The sequence below is a fragment of the Macaca mulatta genome, chromosome 1 (genome assembly GCF_049350105.2).
Source record: "Macaca mulatta isolate MMU2019108-1 chromosome 1, T2T-MMU8v2.0, whole genome shotgun sequence".
NCBI classification, from domain to species: Eukaryota; Metazoa; Chordata; class Mammalia; order Primates; family Cercopithecidae; genus Macaca; species Macaca mulatta.
In genome coordinates, this window is record NC_133406.1 from 184,111,143 (window position 1) to 184,132,924 (window position 21,782).

Sequence of the window (21,782 nt, forward strand, 5' to 3'; positions counted from 1 at the left end):
AGGCTCAGCCCTCCCAAGGAAATCCCATTCTTGCTCCTCTCACAGGCCAAGCACAGGAGCTCGGTGCCATGGGGGCCTGTCGTAGTGACATGTGCAGGGGGCTTCAGCAGGCAGGGAAGCACCTGAATCCATTGCACGGGTCAAGAAGAGGGAGAAGGAGTTGCAGCAATCAGAGTGGGCGCCACGAAGAAAGCAGCGTGTGAACTGCCTGCAGCCTTTGACATGGGAATCCCAGCCTACGGGACTGGCTGTTTTAATGGCTTTCTCCCTTGCTTTATTTTTCTTTTTTCTTTGTAAAAGTAAAGGCCAAAAGGGAGAGAAACTAGGGGAGCAAACCGTTAATGAGAGCAGCTGTCACTGACCCGCTTGTTCTCTGGTGCCTGGCCCTTTAATGTGAGGTGACAGTGGGGGATGGGCATTTGCACCGAAGGGTAACCCTTTACTGACTGTGCCCTCCTGAGCTTTGCTCTCAGCAGGAGGACAGCCTGCGGGGGCCTGCTGTTGTGGTTCCTTCTTGGCGCCACTGCCCTAATTGGACTCCTCTGCACCCCCAATTAAAAAAATTAAAAGGTTGGGGGATCCTTACTAGCCTTCCTCTCTTTTATATCCTAAAACATGGGCCATAAGCAATTAGACAGAGTGTTTGGGAGGACTATGGCTTATTTTCAAGAAGTGAAATGAGGGTTCTGACTTGTGTCCTGTTTGGCTCTTGCTGACTGTAGCACAGTATAGGAATTTGATTCTAATGTTTACAAAGACCTACTCTCTGCTGGTGCCATTCTGATACTTCACGCATTGTCTTCTTTTTTTTTTTTTTTTTTTTTTTTTTGAGTCTCGCTCTGTCACCCAGGCTGGAGTGCAATGGTGCGATCTCGGCTCACTGCAAACTTCGCCTCCCAGGTTGAAGTGATTCTTCCGCCTCAGCCTCCCGAGTAGCTGGGATTACAGGCATCCACCATCATGCCCAGCTAATTTTTGTATTTTTTGTAGAGACAGGGTTTCACCATAGTGGCCAGGCTGGTCTTGGATTCCTGACCTCAGGTGATCCGCCTGCCTCAGCCTCCCAAAGTGCTGGGATTACAGGCGTGAGCCACTGTGCCCGGCTGCCTATTGTCTTCTTTTAGCCACATTAAGCCGTTGTACTCCAGCCATTTTACAGAAGTAACTAGGCCCAGACAGGTAACTTAAGTCATCCAGGGTCAGAGAGCTAATAGACAGCTGCACCACGATTCTCTTGGACTCAAAGCTATGCCCTCTGCACTCTGCAAGGAGAGGAGGGGGTCCCTGAAGCTGAAGGCCCTGCAGTTAACCCAAAACAAAAGCTGCATAGTTAGCTGCTTAAAGAGTATCATTTAATTGTGTCACAGAGTCCTTCCTAACCCTTTGGGTGGATCCAGTTATTGCTTTGAGTTTGAAAGCCTGATTTACAATGTAAAGATGGTTTGGAAAGGGGTGATAAATATCTTTCCCTGCCTTTCGCCCACTCACCTGTGAACATGCAAGAACAGGGACTCAATCTTACTTATCATTTTTCTCCAAATGCCTGACACCCAGCCTTGTGCTCAGTGGGACCTCATGGTCCAGAATGGCTTGGAATCGCAGCACTGAGAGATTCATTTCACTGAAGCCATCTGAGAGGCCCATTCAGGGAAGTGCCTGGAAGCTGTAGCTACTCAGAATAAAAGTTTGGGAATGTTCAGCTGGGAGAAAAGAAGGTAGTGTCTTTTCCAGTCATAAGCTCCCAGGATTCTGTCGTCCTGGGTTTGATTGTGAGAGAGACAGAAGCAAAGCTCAGGACCCTGGATTGAGCAGAGATGGGTAGATCTGTGGGGAGGTGTGGGGAACCAGAGACCACGTGATGAAGACACCAGGTATCCGGGAGAGGGAACTGTGAGGAGGATCATGGGCATCTGCCTCATGGGTTTTGCAACTTTATCAGGGTTGTGCAATGTAGCTGTCACGTGCCAGGCAGGAGTCTGTGACCTCTGCTCTGCTTGTGCCACGTTACAAAACTTTTCCCCACGAATCAGGGCCGCTGTCCCAGTGAATCCCAGGAAGGACCAAGTTCTCTTCTTACTGACGACTATGGCTGTACTGAATGGTGTTTGAAACACAGAGACAGCCGGGCGCGGTGGCTCAAGCCTGTAATCCCAGCACTTTGGGAGGCTGAGACGGGCGGATCACAAGGTCAGGAGATCGAGACCATCCTGGCTAACACGGTGAAACCCCGTCTCTACTAAAAAATACAAAAAGCTAGCCGGGCGAGGTGGCGGGCGCCTGTAGTCCCAGCTACTCGGGAGGCTGAGGCAGGAGAATGGCGTGAACCCGGGAGGCGGAGCTTGCAGTGAGCTGAGATCCGGCCACTGCACTCCAGCCCGGGTGACAGAGCGAGACTCCGTCTCAAAAAAAAAAAAAAAAAGAAACACAGAGACATCACCTGAGGTTAGGAGGATCATAAAAAAGCAGCACGTATGGCACAAAAGCCACCGCTTGAGGTGCCAAGAAACACAGAATCCATTTTCCAGTCTGCCAGATAACCTCCTGAGCCGAGCCTCTATGGACTCCCTGTTAACTGAGATGTAATCTTCGCCACATTTGCCAAGAGCCCAAGCACTTAGAAGGTAGCAAAACTGACCCCAGACAGTCTAACACAGAGCTGGCACTCCAAGACTCAGACTTTGGCAGGCCTCCTCTCATCTCTCTACCCCTTTACCTCCCGGCATGTCAAACATTTCAATATTTTCCAACACCCAAGTTTCTATATTAGATAGCTGTTCCCTTTAATGGAACACAGTTCCAGTTTCACTTCATCTCGGATAAAGCCTTCTGTGTTAGTTGCCTCTGGCTGCTGTAACAAATTACCTCACATTTAGTGGCTTAAAAGAATGCAAGTTTATTTTCTTACAGTTCTGGAAGCTGGGAGTTGGAAAAGGGTCTCACTGAGCTAAAATCAAGGTGTTGGCAGGGCTGTGTTCCATCTAGAGGATCTAAGGGGAGATCTGTTGCCTTGCTTTTTCTAGCTTTCTGGAGTTACCTGCGTTCCTTGGCTTATGGCCCCATTCTCCACTTTCAAAGCTAGCAGCATAGAATCTTCACTTCTCCCTCTCTCTCTCACACATGCATACACTTTCTCTGGCCTTTGCCTCCATTTGTCACACCTTCTTCTGTGACTTTTGTCCTTTTGCCTACCTCTTTTACAGATGCTGGGACCACCTTGATAACCCAGGATGATCTCTCCATCTCAAGATCTTAGCTGAATCTCATTTTATCATGTAGCATCATTAATTGCTTCTGGGACTTAGGATGTGGGCGTCTTTGGGGGACATTGTTCAGCTTTCCACAACTTCCCCAGTCCCTGAAGACAGTATTGTCTCACTTCCTTCCAGTCCCCCATGGCCCTTTGCGCTTTCTTCCTGCCATGGCTTTAGGCCTGATCTATTCACTGCCTGCTCTGTGTGTCTCCTCAGCTAGATTGTGGGTGCCTTAATAGCAGAATCCGTGGCTTAACCTTCTGATTATTTATTCTCAGTGCCTAGTATAGTAGCTGACACAATAGGTGCTTCATCAGCGTTGGATAAATGGTGAATGATGTATTAGCTGGTGGCTTCAGGCCAGACACTTCTCTTCTGGGCCTAGTTTCCTTACCTGTGAATTGAAGCTGGAGGCCTTGTAGCTCCATGACCTCTGTGCACAGGCATTCTGTGGCACAGCTGACTTTGTAGTAACTGAAGTACCGTGCGTTACCCTAGAATGTTGGTTCCATAACTGCAGAGCCTTGGGCACCAGGCATGACAGCCAAGAACTTTTACCTGGGTCTGTTGAGGGTAGATCCTGTCACAGCAGGGCAGACTTGTCTAGACAAAAATCACATGTCAAATGGAAGTCTGGTTTCCTCCTCCATTGCTTACTAATTGAATGCTTTCCAGAAAGGGAAGACAATGGAAGCCAGCACAGACGGAAGACCTATACGGTGTCATGGACTCAACACAAAGACACAAGCACTTAGGGTCAGATAGGCCTGCCTGCACACCTTCAGAGATCTGTACAGGGGTACACAGGACAAAGGAGAGAGCCACAGCCCAGATAGACCACGAGGTGCATGGGCAGACCCGGTCATACCCAGATAGACAGAGGTCCATTCTGTCTGTCTTGCCAGAACTCAGAACGACAAATTAAAAAAAAAAAACAACACAGGCTCATATTGACTCTCCCAGCCCCCCTCCCGCCTACACACTCACTAAGTCACCCTACCAAGGATGTGAACTTTACAGCTGGACTCACCCAGGGACTAGGATGAAGGAAGAGACATCGGTTCATTTCCCGTCTGGTGACAACTTGCATATCTGGTCACCTCCTCCCTGACCCTCTAACAGATGGCAAATTAGGGGCCCCTGGGAGGGGTCAGGGGAGGGCCCGGCTGCCATTGCTGTGGGTTCAGCAGAGGAAGCAGCTGCTCGTGGATTGCATAAATACACAGCAGAGGCTTTCCTGGTTTTCCTCTTCCCGGGGGTGTGGCTCCGCTCGCCGTTGCTCTTTTGTGTGCTGCTATCTTCCTCCAGATGTAGGGAAGGGCAAGGGCATTCTTTGTCTCTTCCCCAGTGAGGTGACCTTGGGAAAAGGCACCAGCAAGAATGCCAGTGTGAAGAAGAGTTCAGCGATGACAACCCCTGCAAAAGGAAACTGCAGTGCAGGGAGAGGCCAGGACACGCCCAAGGACACACAGTAGCAGAGTAGGAACCAAATCCCCAGTTTCTTGATTCCATCTAAAGGGCTAAACAGTAAATTCCAAGCATGCCTGGCCATGAATTTGCAAGGCCTCTTCCTTCTCTAATAGGAGAGAGTCCCATCTATTCCCTTCTGACTTACTCCATTGCTGCCTGGGCACAGGAGAATGGATGAAATGAGCTCCCAAACCTCTTCTGGCCCTGCAGAAGTCTAGCTCTTTGCCCAGTAATGTGACCTTAAGTTAATGTGACCTTGCCACTGCTGGCCCCTACTCTTAGGCAGGTAGAAACATGGATGTGGGAGAGAGAAGGAAACAAAGGAGTAAACTTTGGCCGCTAATAGATAATGACAGTATCTTTGTAGTGCTCTACATCTGGTCAAAATACAGTTGACCTTGAACAACATGGGGACTAGAGGTTCTGACCTCCAGCACAATAAAAAGTCCAAATAGAACTTTTGACTCCCTCAACACTTAAAGCTACTAATAGCCTACTGTTGACTGGAAGCCTTGCTGATAACATAAACAGTCAATTAACACATATTTCATATGTTTTATGTATTATATACAGTATTCTTACAATAAAGTAAGCTAGAGAAAAGAAGATGTTATCAAGAAAATTATAAGGAAGAGGAAATATATTTACTGTGCATTAGGTGGAAGTGATCACCGTAAAAGTCATGCTGGTTGTTTCCATGTTGAGTAGGCTCATGAGGAGGAAGAAGAAGAAGGGTTGGTCTTGCTGTCTCAGGGTTGGCAGAAGCAGAAGAAAATTTGCATATAAGTGGACCCATGCAGTTCAAGCCCATGTTATTCAAGGATCAACTTTACTTCTAAAACTTCCTTTCTTGGTTCCCTGCTAAGATGGATGGGCTGACGAAGCAGAGGCTCAGAGAGGGAAGTTATATTCCTGCCACTTGCTAGGTAAGCTGTCAGGATAAGTCACTTCACCTCTCAGCCACCTTTTCCAATCCCATGAGGTGGGGATGATAATACCTAACATGATTTTTGGATTGAGGATTTAGAGAATTAAAGATGCATCATGCTTGGCACATGCAATGTTGATAGTGAATTGTACATTAAGTACTATGCTTTGTTTAAAGATTCAGAGCTAAAAGGAGTTGGTCCTTAAAGAGCTTATCTAGTGCAGTAGCTTTCCAAGACTTGACCACCATCTATAATAAGAAATACACTTTATATCATAACCCAATAGAGTCACCCACACATAACTAAAACAAATAACATCACAAAATAAGACTTGCCCTTACTGCGTGAGACATTCTAATATTTTCTATTAATCTTCAAAAATGCTGGTGGTGACTACCTAGTTGATTTTGTAGCTTGCTAATGGCTTGAGAATGATCTAGTAGGAACAGACATGTAAACAGAGAAGTATAATAGAAGGGCACAGCTGCTGGGATGGGATACACTACTGAGGACAGTGCGGTTACAAGAGAAGAGGTGATTAATTCTTCTTGAGGGTGTTGTAAGACTAGAAAGAATTTTTAGAGTAGGTAATTCTTTAAAAATGAATGGCCATTTGCTGTAAGATACAAAAAATAAGGAAGGGAATTCCACGCAGAAGGAATAGCACAAAGACATGGAGATGGGTGAGAACATGATGTGTTTTGTGACCCTAGAAATGCAGAACAACGGAATTTGTGGGATAATGGGGAGAGGTGACCTCAATGAATAGTAGCCTGCTTCTCCCTTTCGGCTTCAAAATTGGATGGTTTCTGGGAATGGGGTCCCCTGCCTTTGTCGAACCTTGGTCATCTTTGGGTACTATGTTCCTAAGCTCCAGCTCCTACTGCATTTAGCGCCCCATAGACAGAGCTGTCAGTCCCCTGGGTCCTCCTTACCAGACACCCTCCCTAATAGCCTATGAATATTTTCCTGGAAGGTTCCTTGGCACAGATTCTTGCTCTCCATCAGTATTGCCCACAACTTTCTTTAAAGGGATGGGGAGAGGGCCGGGGGCGGGTCTTGCTATGTTGCCCAGGATGGCCTTAAACTCTTGGGCTCAAGCCATCCTCCCACCTCAACTTCCTGACTAGCTGGGACCGCAGGCACACAGCAGCATGCTCTGCAAAATTGCTCTCAACTTTCTTTGCTTCTCTAAACCCTCTTTGTTCATTTTGTGGGACTAATTTCCTTCACATTCCTCAATAGCAGTGATGATTTGAATAGTCCTTCATAAGGCTGGATGTGCGGTGGCTTATGCCTATAATCCCAGTGCTTTAGGAGGCTGAGGTGGGTGGATCACTTGAGTTCAGGAGTTCAAGACCCAGCCGGCCAACATCCCGTCTCTACCAAAAACATACAAAAATTGGCTAGGTGCGGTGGTACACACCTGTAACCCCAGCTACTCGGAGGCTGAGGCACAAGAATGCTTGGACTAGGGAGGTGGAGGTTGCAGTGAGTGGAGATGGTGCCGCATTCCAGCCTGAGCAACAGAGCGAGACTCTGTCTCAAAATAAATAAATAGATGAATGAATGAATAGTTCTTCAAAGTGTTTTCACATATATTTCATGTAAGCCTTACAGGAACCATAGGTAGGTGAATATTTTTTTTTTTTTTTTTTTTTTTTAGACAGAGTTTCACTCTTGTTGCCCAGGCTGGAGTGCAATGGCGTGATCTCAGCTCACCACAAGCTCCATCTTCCAGGTTCAAGTGATTCTCCTGCCTCAGCCTCCCAAGTAGCTGGGATTATAAACATGCGCCACCACAACCGGCTAATGTTTGTATTTTTAGTAGAGACGGGGTTTCTCCATGTTGGTCAAGCTGGTCTCAAACTCCCAACCTCAGGTGATCCACCCACCTCGGCCTCCCAAAGTGCTGGGATTACTGGTGTGAGCCACCGCGCCCGGCTGGTGGATTTTAAAAATAACATTTGCACACAAATACAGGGCAGACCCATCATCTGCAACTGTAAAACCTTTTCATCTTGTATAAATTCAAGACAAGTGTGACAGCTTGGATCACACACCAGTAGAAATTTTGGGACGATATTCTGCTGTCTGATTTCCAGTGTCACACTCTTTTCCATCTCATCATTTTCCTTCTCAGATATACTAGAAAGTCACTCAACAGAAATGCTCACAAATTCCCAGGGCCAAAAGCCACTGAAAGCCCTTTATTGTGGTCAAAAAATAATGATTGCAGTTGGATAATCCCATCTAGTTAAAAAACAAGGCTGCCAAAGATGGCTTTTCTTTAGATAGCACTTACTGTACTTAGGGCATGAGGGTGAGCCAGGTCCCAAGGCTTTCTCCTCCAAAGAGAGTTATTCCTTCCTTAATCCATGAGATTGTTCAGTGTGGTAGACCAGAAAGCTAAAAGGAAATCCCAGGGCCAGAGCACAGAGGAATACGTGCATCATGTATCAAAGCCTATGGCCTAATGCTAAGATGGAAGGTTATTAAAAGTTCAATATGGGTACCAAAGAGAGAAGAGTCGTTCAAAGAAGATAATTGTGTGCTCAGTGTAGATTGTCTAAGACACACAGCCATGCAATGGCGGGTCTGGGATTTGAGCCCATCTGTTAATCTCTACAGACTGTCCACTAATGGCTCTCTTAACTGTTGTCTGCATAACAAATAACTGTAGTGTTTGCTAAAATGCAGATTCCAAACAACACTCTCAGTAGGTGTTAGATGGACCCAGGAATCTGCTATTTCAGGAAGCTCCCAGGTGATTCTGAAACAGATGGTTTGAGGACAACACTTTAGGAAATACCAGAATAGATGACGCTCAGTTTTCTTGAGGTTCTAAGACTCAAAAAATCTTTTTCTTTTATAGTTATCTACCTTTTGCTAGCATTTCAGATCAATGTGTTATGTAAGGATGGGATTCCTATTTTCAAGGAGTTCACTTACACTCAGGGACTCTAGGAACATTTAAAGGATAATTTTATTGTTATAATCTGCCCTTAACAAAATTAACAAAATGATCCTCAAAATTTGCTGATTCAGCCATTCCTAGCAATGAAAGGAGGAAGCTGGCTACCTACCAGACTTCTTGTTTCTGGTGTACTTGGTTCTTGGTGACCTCTAGGCAGGCAGCACCCCAGCAGGGCTGGACTGTTTGTGCTTCCTGGGAGGTTAACATTTCCAGAGTGTGAATGCTGGTATAAGCCATCGGAAGCGTCTTCCTCTTTGAGTGTGCCAACTCTTGGCCAAAGATAGCCCTAGAAACTGTAAGAACTTTGAGAGCAGATTCTGTTTGTCCCATAGAAAACTCCCATCAGCATATTGCCTCTACGTCCAGCTAGAATGTGTCAGATTTCACATGTTCGTTCACAGTCTCAACCACTCTTTTTTCCCCCCTCTCTCTTTTTTCTTTTTCTAGTTTGTTTTTTCTTATCTCCTCATCACAGTGAATGGGGTTCTTACAGCTTAGCGTTGTCTTGTGTGTACTCTTGCTCTTGAAGGAAGGAGCTACATTGTCCACAGTGCTTGGGTAAATTAGATCATCTTCCACCCTGGGATCACGGAACAGTTGACTCCTTTTGACTCAGGAGGAGGTCAGAATCACTTCCCCACAGATAAATCCATAGAAACAGAAAGCAGATTGATGGTTACCAGGGGCTGGGGAGAAGAGGGAACGGGACATGGCTGCTCTAAGTTTATGGAGTTTTATTTTGGGGCAATGAAATGTCTTGGAATTAGATAAAAGTGATGGTGGTACAACACTCTACAGTACCAAATACCACTGGGGTGGGGGGGAATCACTCCCCCAAGACAACATCACAGGCAGAGGAAAGCAAGTTGTATATATATTTCTTTCCTAGCATAGTTACCGAAATTTTAAGTTTTTATGGGAATAAGTGCAAGGATTTCTAGAGTTGAAAACAGAACTAGGAAGAAAAATATTGCCTCCCTCGCACACATACCCACCCCAAACATATCACCTCTACCAGCTGCAGTCCTATACTCAACGTTTCAAAATCCATCTCCTCTTCTTTGTCTTTACTGCATAGGTGTTGTTCAGGACTCATCCTCTCCTAGACTCTTTAATCCCTGCCTCCAGGCTCACTACATACTTTCTGACTCCATCTCCATTTTAGTTACCATCGTGATTTTTTTTTTTTTTTTTTTTTTTTTTTTGGTCTGAGACAGAGAGTCTCCCTCTCTTGCCCAGGCTGGAGTGCAATGGCACCATCATGGCTCACTGAAACCTCCACCTCCCAGGTCCAAGTGATTCTTCCACTTCAGCCTCCTGAGTAGCTGGCATTATAGGCACCTGCCATCATAGCCACCTAATTTTTGTACTTTTTTAGAGGGGGGGTTTCACCGTGTTGGCCAGGCTGGTCTCGAACTCCTGACCTCAAGTGATCCACCTGCCTCAGCCTCCCAAAGTGCTGGGATTATAGGCTTGAGCCACCACGCCCGACCTCCAACATGATCTTAATGCAGGTCTTTCCAATGTGTTGCTTCCCCACTTTTGCCTTGACAATGATTCCTAGAGCTAAAACAATGAGATCTGAACTGCTTAACATGTCCCAGGAGGCTTTTCAATATCTAGTCCTCTCCTCTCCAGCCTCTTTGACTGCTCCAGGTTAGATATACTGAGGTTCCTGCAGCTCCCGGATGTGCTGTACTCCCTTTCTCCTGTGCCTTTGCACACACTATCCCCTTTGCCTGAAACAACATCCTAGCATTCACTGCCTGGTTAACTCCTCCTTATCCTTCAAAGCCGAGATCAAATAGACATCCTTTAGGAGAAGCCTTCTAAGGCCTGCTTCCCACTCCCCTTCGGTCTGGGTTAAATGCCACATTCTCTGTGCTTCCTCAACACCCTGGCTTCCCTCCATCATAATCCTTAATATGCTGTATTGTGGTCATCTGTTTACCTGGCTCTCTAACTCACTGGCCTACAAACTCCCGGAGGGTAAAAGACTGTCTTAATGTATATTCATCTTCATATTTTTGGAGTTTAACACATAGCAGGAATCCAATAAGTATTTATTGATTGCATTCGTTCATTTTCCAAAAAAAAAAAGTAATGTTTAAAATTCAAAGCATTGGAGAAACGGAATTGAAAACAAATGTTCGGCACATTGTAACTTAGATCTCTTCTTGGTGCTTAGGGTATAGTTTTTCTTGTTTGCTGGAACTGTATTTATTGTCGAATGTGTCCTTTCGCACAGCAGAGATCTGTGGAGTAGGATTGTGGGCTGGGAGTGGGTTTATCCCATAGACCTAAGACAGCCACTTAATTTGTATAGACCCTTCCCAGCCTGGGCCTCTGGGTTTTCTTTCTGGGTGGAGATCATCTTCTGTAGGAAATGGAACTGCTCCAAGCCAAGAAGCTTTTACTTTTGCTAGGTCTTTTTGTGTTCTGCTGTTCAAATATTAGGAAGACTGAACCCTGTTTCAGTCTTGACAGTATTATGTTTCATGATCCCAAAAAAAGTGTTTGTGTAACCTCAAGTCATGCTGAAAGTGAAATACAGCTTAAAGTGGGATTCTGCTGGACCTCACTCAACTTTTCACCTCGCCGCTTGGCTCTGAACGGGCAGTATTTGAGTATGTGGTTCCCCCTCAAGTCTGTAGGAGTTGTATTGTCAATAAGGTCCAAGGCCAGAGTGCTTGCTTTCTATTAAGTAAAGAGAATTTTTGAAATTCAATGACAAACCTTTATTAAGCCCTTGTTGTGTACAAGGCTCAAAGCTAAGTGCTTTGGGTGATTGAGGGTGATTAGGGTTAGGATTCCATCTTCAAGAAGCCTCTCATCTAGGAAGAAAGGCCGATAAGCAAAGTTTTGGACACATGGGAGAGCATGGCTTTCTCTGGGTCCAGTAATTACTTTGGTATCCAGATCATTAGAGAATGGAACACCTTCTATTGAACTATGCAACAGTCACAGGTTTAGATCTTCGCAAGTTATTATTGCCTTTAATCTTCATATGATTCCTATCTTGCAGTTAGGAAATGGAAACCCTAAGATGTAGTGACTATGAGCTCAGAAAATTAGATTGGGAGATAAGCCAGTAGATTGAGGTGGTAGATTGTTCAAGATCTTGAAGGGGAAGGTGTTTGCTGGGGATGGGGGAGCTGTCCCCAGCTATATTTGCCCTTGGCAGATGGGATGGATTCTGGGAGAAAGAGCTCTAAGAAATTAGACCTGTATGACTTATTTTCATGAATCTAGCTGCTAAGCTGGGATAAGTGAAGTTAAAAGTAGTGATGGGCCAGGCGCAGTGGCTCACGCCTTTAATCTCAGTACTTTGGAAGGCCAAGGCAGGCAGATCACGAGGTCAGGAGTTCAAGACCAGCCTGGCCAGCATGGTGAAACCCTGTCTCTACTAAAAATATAAAAATTAGCCAGGCACAGTGGCACGTGCCTGTAATCCCAGCTACTCAGGAGCTGAGACAGGAGAATCACTTGAACCTGGGTGGCAGAGGTTGCAGTGAGCCGAGATCGTGCCACTGCACTCCAGCCTGGGTGACAGAGTGAGACTCCGTCTAAAAATAATAATAATAATTAAAAAAAAAAAGAAAGTAGTGATGGAGAGATTGATCAAAACCTCTTCCTCTGAGACAAATTGAAGGATAAAGGGGAGGATAATTTTGAGCTACAGATGAGGACATTGTTGTTTGCACCTCTCAGATGATAACATCATTTTAGTACAAAAAGAAGTAAGGCCACTGGGGGAGATCAGGGAAAATGTGGGGCTGGGGCTGGAGTAGAGAAGAGTTGAAAAGTTTAATTATCTTCACATTGAACTTTAATCGAGTCTGTTTCCTCATACTGGGGACACTTGAAAACCGTTTCCCAAACCAACTACAAATAATTTTCTGGCAGGGGAGCCTAGAGCCTACTGGCAGGTTGTACACAGATCTTTTTTCTCCTGATCCCCAAGTTTGACTCTGACTAGGAGACAAATCTTTTGGTACCATGGTTTTCACTGTTCAAACCTCCTGACAAAAGAAAGGGAGAAAAGACTGAATTTTTTTCCCTTGCAAAGTGGTACATCCAATAGCACTCAAACTGTGAATGTATTACGATGTTATACTTCTTGGCTAATACTTTATTTTCTTGTAGTAGCATAGAAGTAGCCTAGCTTTATTTTTTTTTTTAAACAACAAAATAATACTTATTAAATGTTTTGGTAGGTAATATATGTAATGGGTACAAAATTCAAAAGGTACAACAGGTTTTACAGTGACCAGTAAACATCTGTTTCACCTTTGCCTTCTAGCCACCCAGTTCCCTTCTCTCGAGGTAACCAGCATCACCAGCTTCTTGCTGTGATTTTTATAGCATTTTCTTGATTGCTGTGTTGCTACAGAAGGGACATTGTGAAAATGAGTTTAACAAATAATGCAAGTCCCTACTGTGGCCAGGCCCTGGATCGCTAGAGCCTTAGTTTTGGTAAAATCTTATTAAGAACTTTGTTTTCAGGCCGGGTGCGGTGGCTCAAGCCTGTAATCCCAGCACTTTGGGAGGCCGAGAAGGGCGGATCACGAGGTCAGGAGATCGAGACCATCCTGGCTAGCACGGTGAAACCCCGTCTCTACTAAAAAAATACAAAAAACTAGCCGGGCGAGGTGGCGGGTGCCTGTAGTCCCAGCTACTCGGGAGGCTGAGGCAGGAGAATGGCATGAACCCGGGAGGCGGAGCTTGCAGTGAGCTGAGATCCGGCCACTGCACTCCAGCCTGGGCGACAGAGCCAGACTCTGTCTCAAAAAAAAAAAAAGAACTTTGTTTTCTTGCCTATAATGTGGCCAGAGTGAAGCCATAGTGCTGTCATTAGTAGTGAGCACATTACCATCTGCAGGACAAAGACCCATCAATTCAGAAAGCTGTTGGATATAGGAACTCTGATAGTGTTTTACTTGCTATTTTGAAACCCAGCCATGTGTTTCCTATTAAATTACATGACTGATAGCTGCCGCTTATGGTTACTTAGTAAAAACTCCTGTTGCTAAATGGCTCAAATGGATGTCTGTATTTATTTTGCCATCTAATACAAAGCATAAATTTTTCTTACTCCAGTAGCTCATCAAGCCCTTGGATCTTTCATCATAAGTTCATTGAGGCAGGAACTATGCCTGTGCCATCCTCACACTTTTGCAAGTGGCATTCAATAAATGTTTCTCAGGTATTATAAGAAAGACTCAGTGAGGTCACATTCCCAGGAGGAAAAAGGACGCTGGGAATAAGTGATAGGAGATTTTTCATTAACCTTTCCTCCAGGTTAGTTGCCAACTTTCTCAGCAACGAGAACCCGGTTTCTTGACCCCCATCAAATAGTTGATATCAGTAGGTTTTCAGGAAAAATAGTCACCACTGCCTGACTTCAGCTCTTGCTGATAGGAGTTCATGTTGGCTGATCTTTTCTGGTTACACCCTGGATTCCTTTGTGAGGAAAGGGAAAGTAGTGTGAATTAATGACTATAACTAATTATGACCTGCTTCCTTTGTTTAGGAACTTATCTTTCATTGCTATTCGTTTGCCTTGAGAAATAAGGAAGTGTGGGTTGCAGATACGGGCACTGGACTGAGAGTCCTTAGAAGTGGATTCTACTGAACTGGTGTTGTGCAACCTGGAGCATGTCACTGCCTTTCCTGGGCCTCAGTTTCCCTATCTGTACAATAAGCCTTGACGATATGATCCCTATCACCCTTCCCTATTCAAAGAGTTGTGATTTGAGGCCCCTCTTCCTGCAGTCTGTGCTCCTCTGACCTTCCTTTATCCTGTGTACCCAGACCCCGGATATCAGTTACTGACTTCCATCTCTGATTTGTGCTTCTAGGTTTTCTTCGTGTCTGACCTCTTCAAGACTAAGACGACGCTCTCCCTGCCTGCCCCTGCTATCCGGAAGGAAATCCTTTCACCTGTGGACATTATTGACAGGAACAATCACCACAACATGGTGTAGGTGCCACCCACCTCCTGAGCTGTTTCTGTAAAATGACTGCTGACAGCAAGTTCTTGCTGCTCTCCAATCTCATCAGACAGTAGAATGTAGGGAAAAACTTTTGCCCGACTGATTTTTTAAAAGGAAAAAAAAAAATGTTTTACTTTGTGGCCTTCCAAAATAGGTAGTGTTCGCCTATGTGGAAACAACAGCAAACTAACACCAAGTGCCAGAGTCCTGGATGTGCAATTGGTTTAAGTGTTCATGTTCTAGTGAACACGGCTTGTTCAGGAACAAACACTAAAATTATTTGAGTAGAGGCTGCTGGTCACCTTTTGTGATCTGAGGAATCCCAGGCCTGTGAGAAAAGCAAAAATTCACATTGTAGCACACGATGCCAGACATAGCACTGAATCAAGAAAATAGCCATTGCAGAGCTGCCCTCTTGAGTCTTTCTGTCCATCCCATTCTATTCTGTACTGTGACTTTAGTTCAGGAAGTTTTGCTTTGTGTTTTAAATAGAAGGAAAGAGCAAGTTTGCTCAGTCAAGTGATCAGATCCCGAATCCAGATTCCCAGTGCTAAGGCCTTACCACCTCCCCTGCCCATAGGCCAACAACCATAGTTCCTCACATTAGTGATTAGCAGACTCTTTGTGGACGAGTGAATTTCACAAATAGCACAATTTCAGAAGAAATCGAGGGCACAGGCCTTCGCTTTTCTTCTTTTGACGCACCATCCTGTGATGTTGAAATGTCAATTGCAGGATGCTGATGTTGTGCACGTCAATCACCGGGCACTTGCACACTCTTAGAAACAGTTCGACTTCGGTTACTGCCTTCTCCCTTGAAATCCTTGCTGCGTGCCCACCAGGATTTCCTGTGAGGGCCCGGGATGAGCAAGGCATGGTCTGCCACCAGCTGATGGAAAGCAGCCTTCTGTACAACAGATGGGAGAGTGAAGGGGGCAGAATGAAAATCGAACCAACCTTTTAGCTGTTGCAAATCAGAAGGAGCCAGAGAAGCAGGCAGTCTCATGCCTGAGAGGTTACCCTTCAGGATGACAGAGCTGAGGGTCTTTGTAGGAGTTGCTCTTGCTGTGTAAAGCACTATTGTCTTGGGGTTGACCCCTAGGGCAGTTCTTGATAGGTTCTGCTGGGCAGAACATATGGGTTAAATCTCGGTAGAGAGTTTTCCTCATCCTCTATCCATAAGTGTCCTTCCATGCAAGGTCCTACTCTAGGTGATAGACAGGGACCCCTTCTACTGAACCTTTTGAGGAAAGGAGGAAGGAAGAAATGCGTTTAGATCTTGGATGCAGACCTTTCAAAGGGTTACATGTAACCATATGGATCAACCACATGCACATCCTTACTACAGAATCCGTCCTTTCATTTCAACTTATAGCAAGCTATGATTTTTATATATAAATATTATATAAATAATGTATAAAACATTAAAAGTTAACTATGTAAGATATTATTTCTGAAACAATTTTAGCTATATCCACTATGATTATAAACTGTGTCTCGACCTGTGTTATTTACATTAGCTGCTTAAAAAAGCATTGAGTTAATTTTTTAAATATCAACTAAAATATCATAGTTCTGTGGTAGACATTGTTTTATAATGAAAGAAATAACTGCAACTAGAGAAAACTGTATAAAAACATTAAATTGTCAGTATTTTTGTAAGGTTCCATTTTGTAAAGAGGATAATATTCAAAGACTTTTGTAGCATACAAAGTGAAAACTTGTATCTGCGAAACTATACTTGTATTAAATGTGCTTTTTAAATAAAAGCTCGTAACACAACTAATTAAGGACTTGCAAGCCTGGAGTGTTTGAGAGATGTTTGTCTCAGGTGTGCGGGCAGGAGAAGGAAGAATCACAGGCTGGCCTCTTTGAGTGGGCTTGCCTCATCTCAGGGCACCAACTCCTGATTTTTTTCAGTGGGAAATGTGGTGGTCATAGGGTAGATACTGATGTCTGCCCTGCTCTTTCATCTCTGAAAGCCTGTTTGCAGAATGAGGCCCTGGCTCTACCCTCATCTCAGGCTCTTCTAGAGAGCTTTTGTATTCTAAAAGGGATTTTTCCATCAGAGAGGTAGGAGCTGTAGGAGCCCCAAGGGCAGATAAGCAGCCTTCACTCTAGATAAGGTATGCTGGGGGAGCTGTACTGAGGGAATCCTGTACACAGTCCACATCAAAGGAAGGTGCAGGCACTGCTGAGAATGGCATGTGGCTCCTGCTTCCCTTCCTTGTGTTCCTCCAACCTGGAAGAAAAGGGGAAGCTAGAAATTCACATTTATCGAGCACCTGTGTGCCAGGGATTTTTGCCTATTTGTTCTGTCTGATCTTCACAGCAGTTCTTATTTTTAGAAAGAAGGAATACTAAGGAATGCAAAGATGAAATGATTTGTCTAAGATCCTAGAGCATTAAATTGTAGGACAGGTCTTATATTAATTTACTATGGCAGCTGTAACAAATTACCACAAACGTAAAACAACATAGATGTATTGTCTTACAGTCTTGAAGGCTGTAGGGGAGAAGCTATTTCCTTGCCTTTTCCATCTTTAGAGGCCACCCACTTTCCCTGGCTTGTGGCCCTCTTCCTCCATGTTCACATGGAGGAAGCAACACTGGGTCGAGTCCTCACCTGCCATCTCTTTGGTTCTCCTCGTCTGCCACCCCTTTCACGTGTAAGGGCCCTCCTTGGTGATTACACAGGCCTGCTCATAATCTAGGATAATCACGTATATTAAAGTCAGTTCACTGGCAAACTTAATTCAATCTGCTGCCTTAATTCCTCTTTGCCATGGAACATATATTCACAGATGCCAGGGATTGAAGACATGGACATGTTTCGGGAACATGAGGAGTACCAGAGGTCACCCTCTGACCCTCAAAAGATTCATACCCATCCCACATGCAAAACCTATCACCCTATCCCCACATCCCCTAAAGACCTAGGATATGGCAGTATCAATTCAAAATCCTAAATCTTAACAACGTAAACACCCCAAATCTCATCATCTAAACTAACCCATTCAAATTAGGTAAAGAGGCTCCATGTTTAATCCACCCTGGAATACATTGTTCTCTATGAACTTGTGAAACTTAAGAAACAAGTTATCTGCTCCCTAAATTCAGTGGTGGGACAGGCATAGAATAACAGTTAAAGACATTCCTATCTAAAAAGGGAAAGAAGCCGGGCGTGGTATCTCACGCCTGTACTCCCTGAGCTTTGGGAGGCCAAGGCAGGCAGATCACGAGGTCAGGAGATTGAAACCATCCTGGCTAACACATTAAACCCCGTCTCTACTAAAAATACAAAAAAAAATTAGCTGGGCGTGGTGGTGGGCGCCTGTAGTCCCAGCTACTCGGGAGGCTGAGGCAGGAGAATGGCGTGAACCCGGGAGGCGGAGCTTGCAGTGAGCCGAGATCATGCCATTGCACTCCAGCCTGGGCAACAGAGCCAGACTCCATCTCAAAAAAAAAAAAAAAAAAAAGTGGGGGGAGATAAATAGAAGGAAAAAAGAAGTCATCAATCCCAAGCAACTTCAAAATCCAGCCAGGGACCAGGCATGATGGCTCACTCACGCCTGTAATCCCAGCACTTTAGGAGGCCGAGGAGGGCAGATCACTTGAGGTCAGGAGTTCAAGACTAGCCCGGCCAACATGGTGAAACTGCATCTGTACTAAAAATACAAAAGACTAGCTGGGCATTGTGGCACATGCCTGTAATCCCAGCTACTCTGGAGGCTGAGGCAGGAGAATCACTTGAACCTGGGAGGCAGAGGTTGCAGTGAGCCGAGGTTGCACCACTGCACTCCAGCCTGGGCAATGGAGTGAGACCCTAAAAAAAAAAAAAAAAGAAAAAAGAAAAGAAAAAGAAAAATCCAGCCAGGAGTGCTCCATTTGGCTTCAAGTCCTGGAAATAGACCCAAGTGGCTCGTGTCTCCTTGACACCAAGGTCAGCCTGCTCTTTACTGCTAGACAATGCAGCCCCCTCCAGCCCCTGGAATAGCTCAGCAATTTCACAGCATTTTTCTATAAGTGGTGATGTTTCTTTGGGCCCCAAAATGTAGCTAGGAAGATCCTTAAGGCCAGAGGCCAAATTTTCATTTCAAATCTGAAGAACCAATGTGCAGAGGGGCAGAACAACTCTTGTTTGTGGGGGTGGGAGAAGGAAGGCACCCAGGGAGTGGAGGGACTGGTGAGACCGGAGCTCAAGCCTCCTGATCCTAGTACCCCAGTCTTTCCATTTTACCTTCCAACAGTACTTGACAAATGGAACTTGAGAAGTAGCCCCGTTTCATGCGGACTTAAGGAAACAATGGAGCTGCATGCTATTGTGAGGAGCAGCATGATGTGGAGAAGGAAACTAGGACCTGGGGACTCAGGCCCAGGTTGCAGTCTTGTCTCTGACACTTACCAGCTATGTGTTGTGACTTTGGACACATTTCTTAACCTCTCTGAGCCTTGGGGTATTGCTCAGTAAAGATGAGATTTGCAAGATCTGTTTTTATACCTCTTTGCTCATGGCATTCTGTGGGCCTTGACTTGCTTCTTTAAATGTGGTTCACAGACTAACAACATTTGTATCCCCGGGGAGCTTGGTAGAAATACAGACCTAGGAGACCCTTGCCCCACCCCAACCTACAGAATCAGAATCTTCCTTTGGGTAAGATCCCTAGGTGATTCATATGCACAATAAAGTTTGAGAAATACTCCCACTCTTTGCTCCTTAAATCTGCAGACTCTGTTCAGGTGTGCTGCCCCCAAGCCACACTCCTCCGGGGCTTGGCTCGGAGCATGCTGGGTGCAGACATCAGTAACCCCTTAGCTTAATGTACCAAAATTGCATGCATAAAGGTCTGTATCAAGACTGTCAGATTATCAGGGGCAGAAGCAAGTCTTACCCTCTGCAAATCCTGCATTTCTGCCTGGCACTGAACAGTTCCTGGCAATTTTGAACCAATTAATCATCATCCAGGTCAAATAGTCATGTGATTCTTGGTAACCATCCAATTAAACAGGCCGCAGGGATATAGAGAATTGCAAAACATTGACCCTGTCCTTAGGAATTAATGAGGACTTACATTTTCTCTGACGTAGAGATAGAAGGAAAAAAACAAAAAACTTTAAAAGCTAGAAATCTGCATAAGATTCCTGCCAGTTAGAGTAAATTCATACATTCATTTGTTTATTGTAAAGTATTCCCAAAGAACTGTTGATGTGCAAAATCCTGACCCAGGTATTTTCATGCAGTCTGCTTTATTTAAATCTTCAAAAACAACTGTTAAAGTAGATATGATTGGGGGAAAATGAAGAGAAGTTGGTTGATAGGTAAAAAAAATACAATTGATAGAAGGAATAAGTTCTAATATTGGATAGTATATTAAATTGCAGTTAACAGCAATTTATTGTATATTTCAAAATAACTAGAAGAGAAGAATTGCAATGTTTCCAACACAAAGAAAAGATCAATGTCTTAGGTGATGGATATCCCCATTCCCCTGATTTGATCACTATATATCATATACATGTATCAAAGTATCACATGTACTCCAAATGTGTATACAACTATGATGTATCAATAAAACAATACAAAATAAAAAGGTAGCAATGAATAGCCCCATTTTACTGAGTGAGAAAATGAAGCTGTTAAGAATCTTGTTTTAGTTCACACATCTCGATAGATCTGGGATTCTGATCTAAATGACTTCAGTCATCCATTGACTAATATTTGTTAATTACTTCCTGCGTACCAGGCACTGGTAAACACCTGAAGTAAAATAGTAGATAAAATGGGATGCCAGCTTCAAGGAGCTTATAGTCTAAAGGGGAATACGAACAGTCAACTTACAAATACGTAATTAAGAACTGGGATGAGTGTTCTGAAGAAAGAATGCAGGAGGAGCTATGAGAGCTCTCAGCAGGAGGACCTGCTATTAAGGAGGGCTCCCCTGAGACCCACCTAGGGCTAAAGTCTGGTTACAGCACTGACTCAGCGAAATGAATGAAAAGAGCCCGGTCTTTCGTGAGCCTAGAGCCTAGAATGTAGTTCTAGTAAATAATGAGTAAATAATCCCAGTAGTGTGATGGGGAGGAGGGGCCTTTATGAAGTGTTGTGACATGGAAGGAATCAGAAAGATCTGGATCTGCTCCCTACCCTGTGTAAGCATCCCTTCTAGAACATCTGACTCTGACAAGAAATGTCAGGTTTGTTTGTTTGTTTGTTTTTGCGTAAACCCCTCTGATATAGTCTGGCTGTGTCCCCACCCAAATCTCATCTTGAATTCCCACGTGTTGTGGGAGGAAGCCCGTGGGAAGTGATTGAATTATAGGGGCGGGTCTTTCCTGCACTAGTCTTGTGATAGTGAATACGTCTCACAAGATCAGATGGTTTTAAAAAGGGGAGTTTCCCTGTACGAGCCCTCATCTCTTGTCTGCTGCCATGTGAGACGTGCCTTTCACCTTTTGCCATGATTGTGAGGCCTCCCCAGACATGTGGAACTGTAAGTCCCATAAACCTCTTTTGTAAATTGTCCCATCTCAGGTAGGTCTTTATCGGTGGCATGAAAGTGGGCTAATACAGTAAATTGGCACCAATAGAGTGGGATGCTACTGATCCAGGCTTCCTGCTTTTTTATTTTTTTGAGACAGATTCTCGCTCTGTCATCCAGGCTGAAGTACAGTGGCTCAGTCTCAGCTCACTACCACCTCCACCTCCCAGGTTCAAGCAATTCTCCTGGCTCAGCCTCCCTAGAAGCTGGGATTACAGGCACGTGCCACCATGCCCGGCTAATTTTTTTGTATTTTAGTAGAGACAGGATTTCACCATGTTGACCAGGCTGGTCTCAAACTCCTGACCTCAGGTGATCCACCCGCCTCAGCCTCTCCAGGTCTTCTAAAAGAAGACAGCAAATGAGTGAATTATCAGAGATAAATATTAGTATCAGGGAGGCTTTGGTGGTATTGTTTTGATTCTCAAACTGTGTAAATAATAAGAAAAAGAGAGACAACCTATTTCTAAAACTTCATGACAGGATATACAAGCGGGAGATAAACATGTAAAAGCATGCTCAACTTTTTAGTCTTGAGGAAATGCAAATTAAAATTACAATGAAATATCATTGCATATCTATGATATTCTTGTCTGAAGTCAAGAAACAGCCGATAGTGG

General features: G+C 44.6%; 1 protein-coding gene across 1 annotated transcript in view; it reads left to right on the top strand.

The window, feature by feature from the left end:
• PLPP3 (phospholipid phosphatase 3) overlaps positions 1-16,409 on the top strand; it is an 84,343-nt gene extending 67,934 nt beyond the window's left edge. The window contains exon 6 of the mRNA XM_015140445.3: positions 14,489-16,409. Within this exon, the coding sequence (XP_014995931.1) occupies positions 14,489-14,614 (126 nt within the window). The 3' untranslated portion in view covers positions 14,615-16,409. The remainder of the gene's footprint in view (positions 1-14,488) is intronic.
• Positions 16,410-21,782: the final 5,373 nt, after the last annotated feature.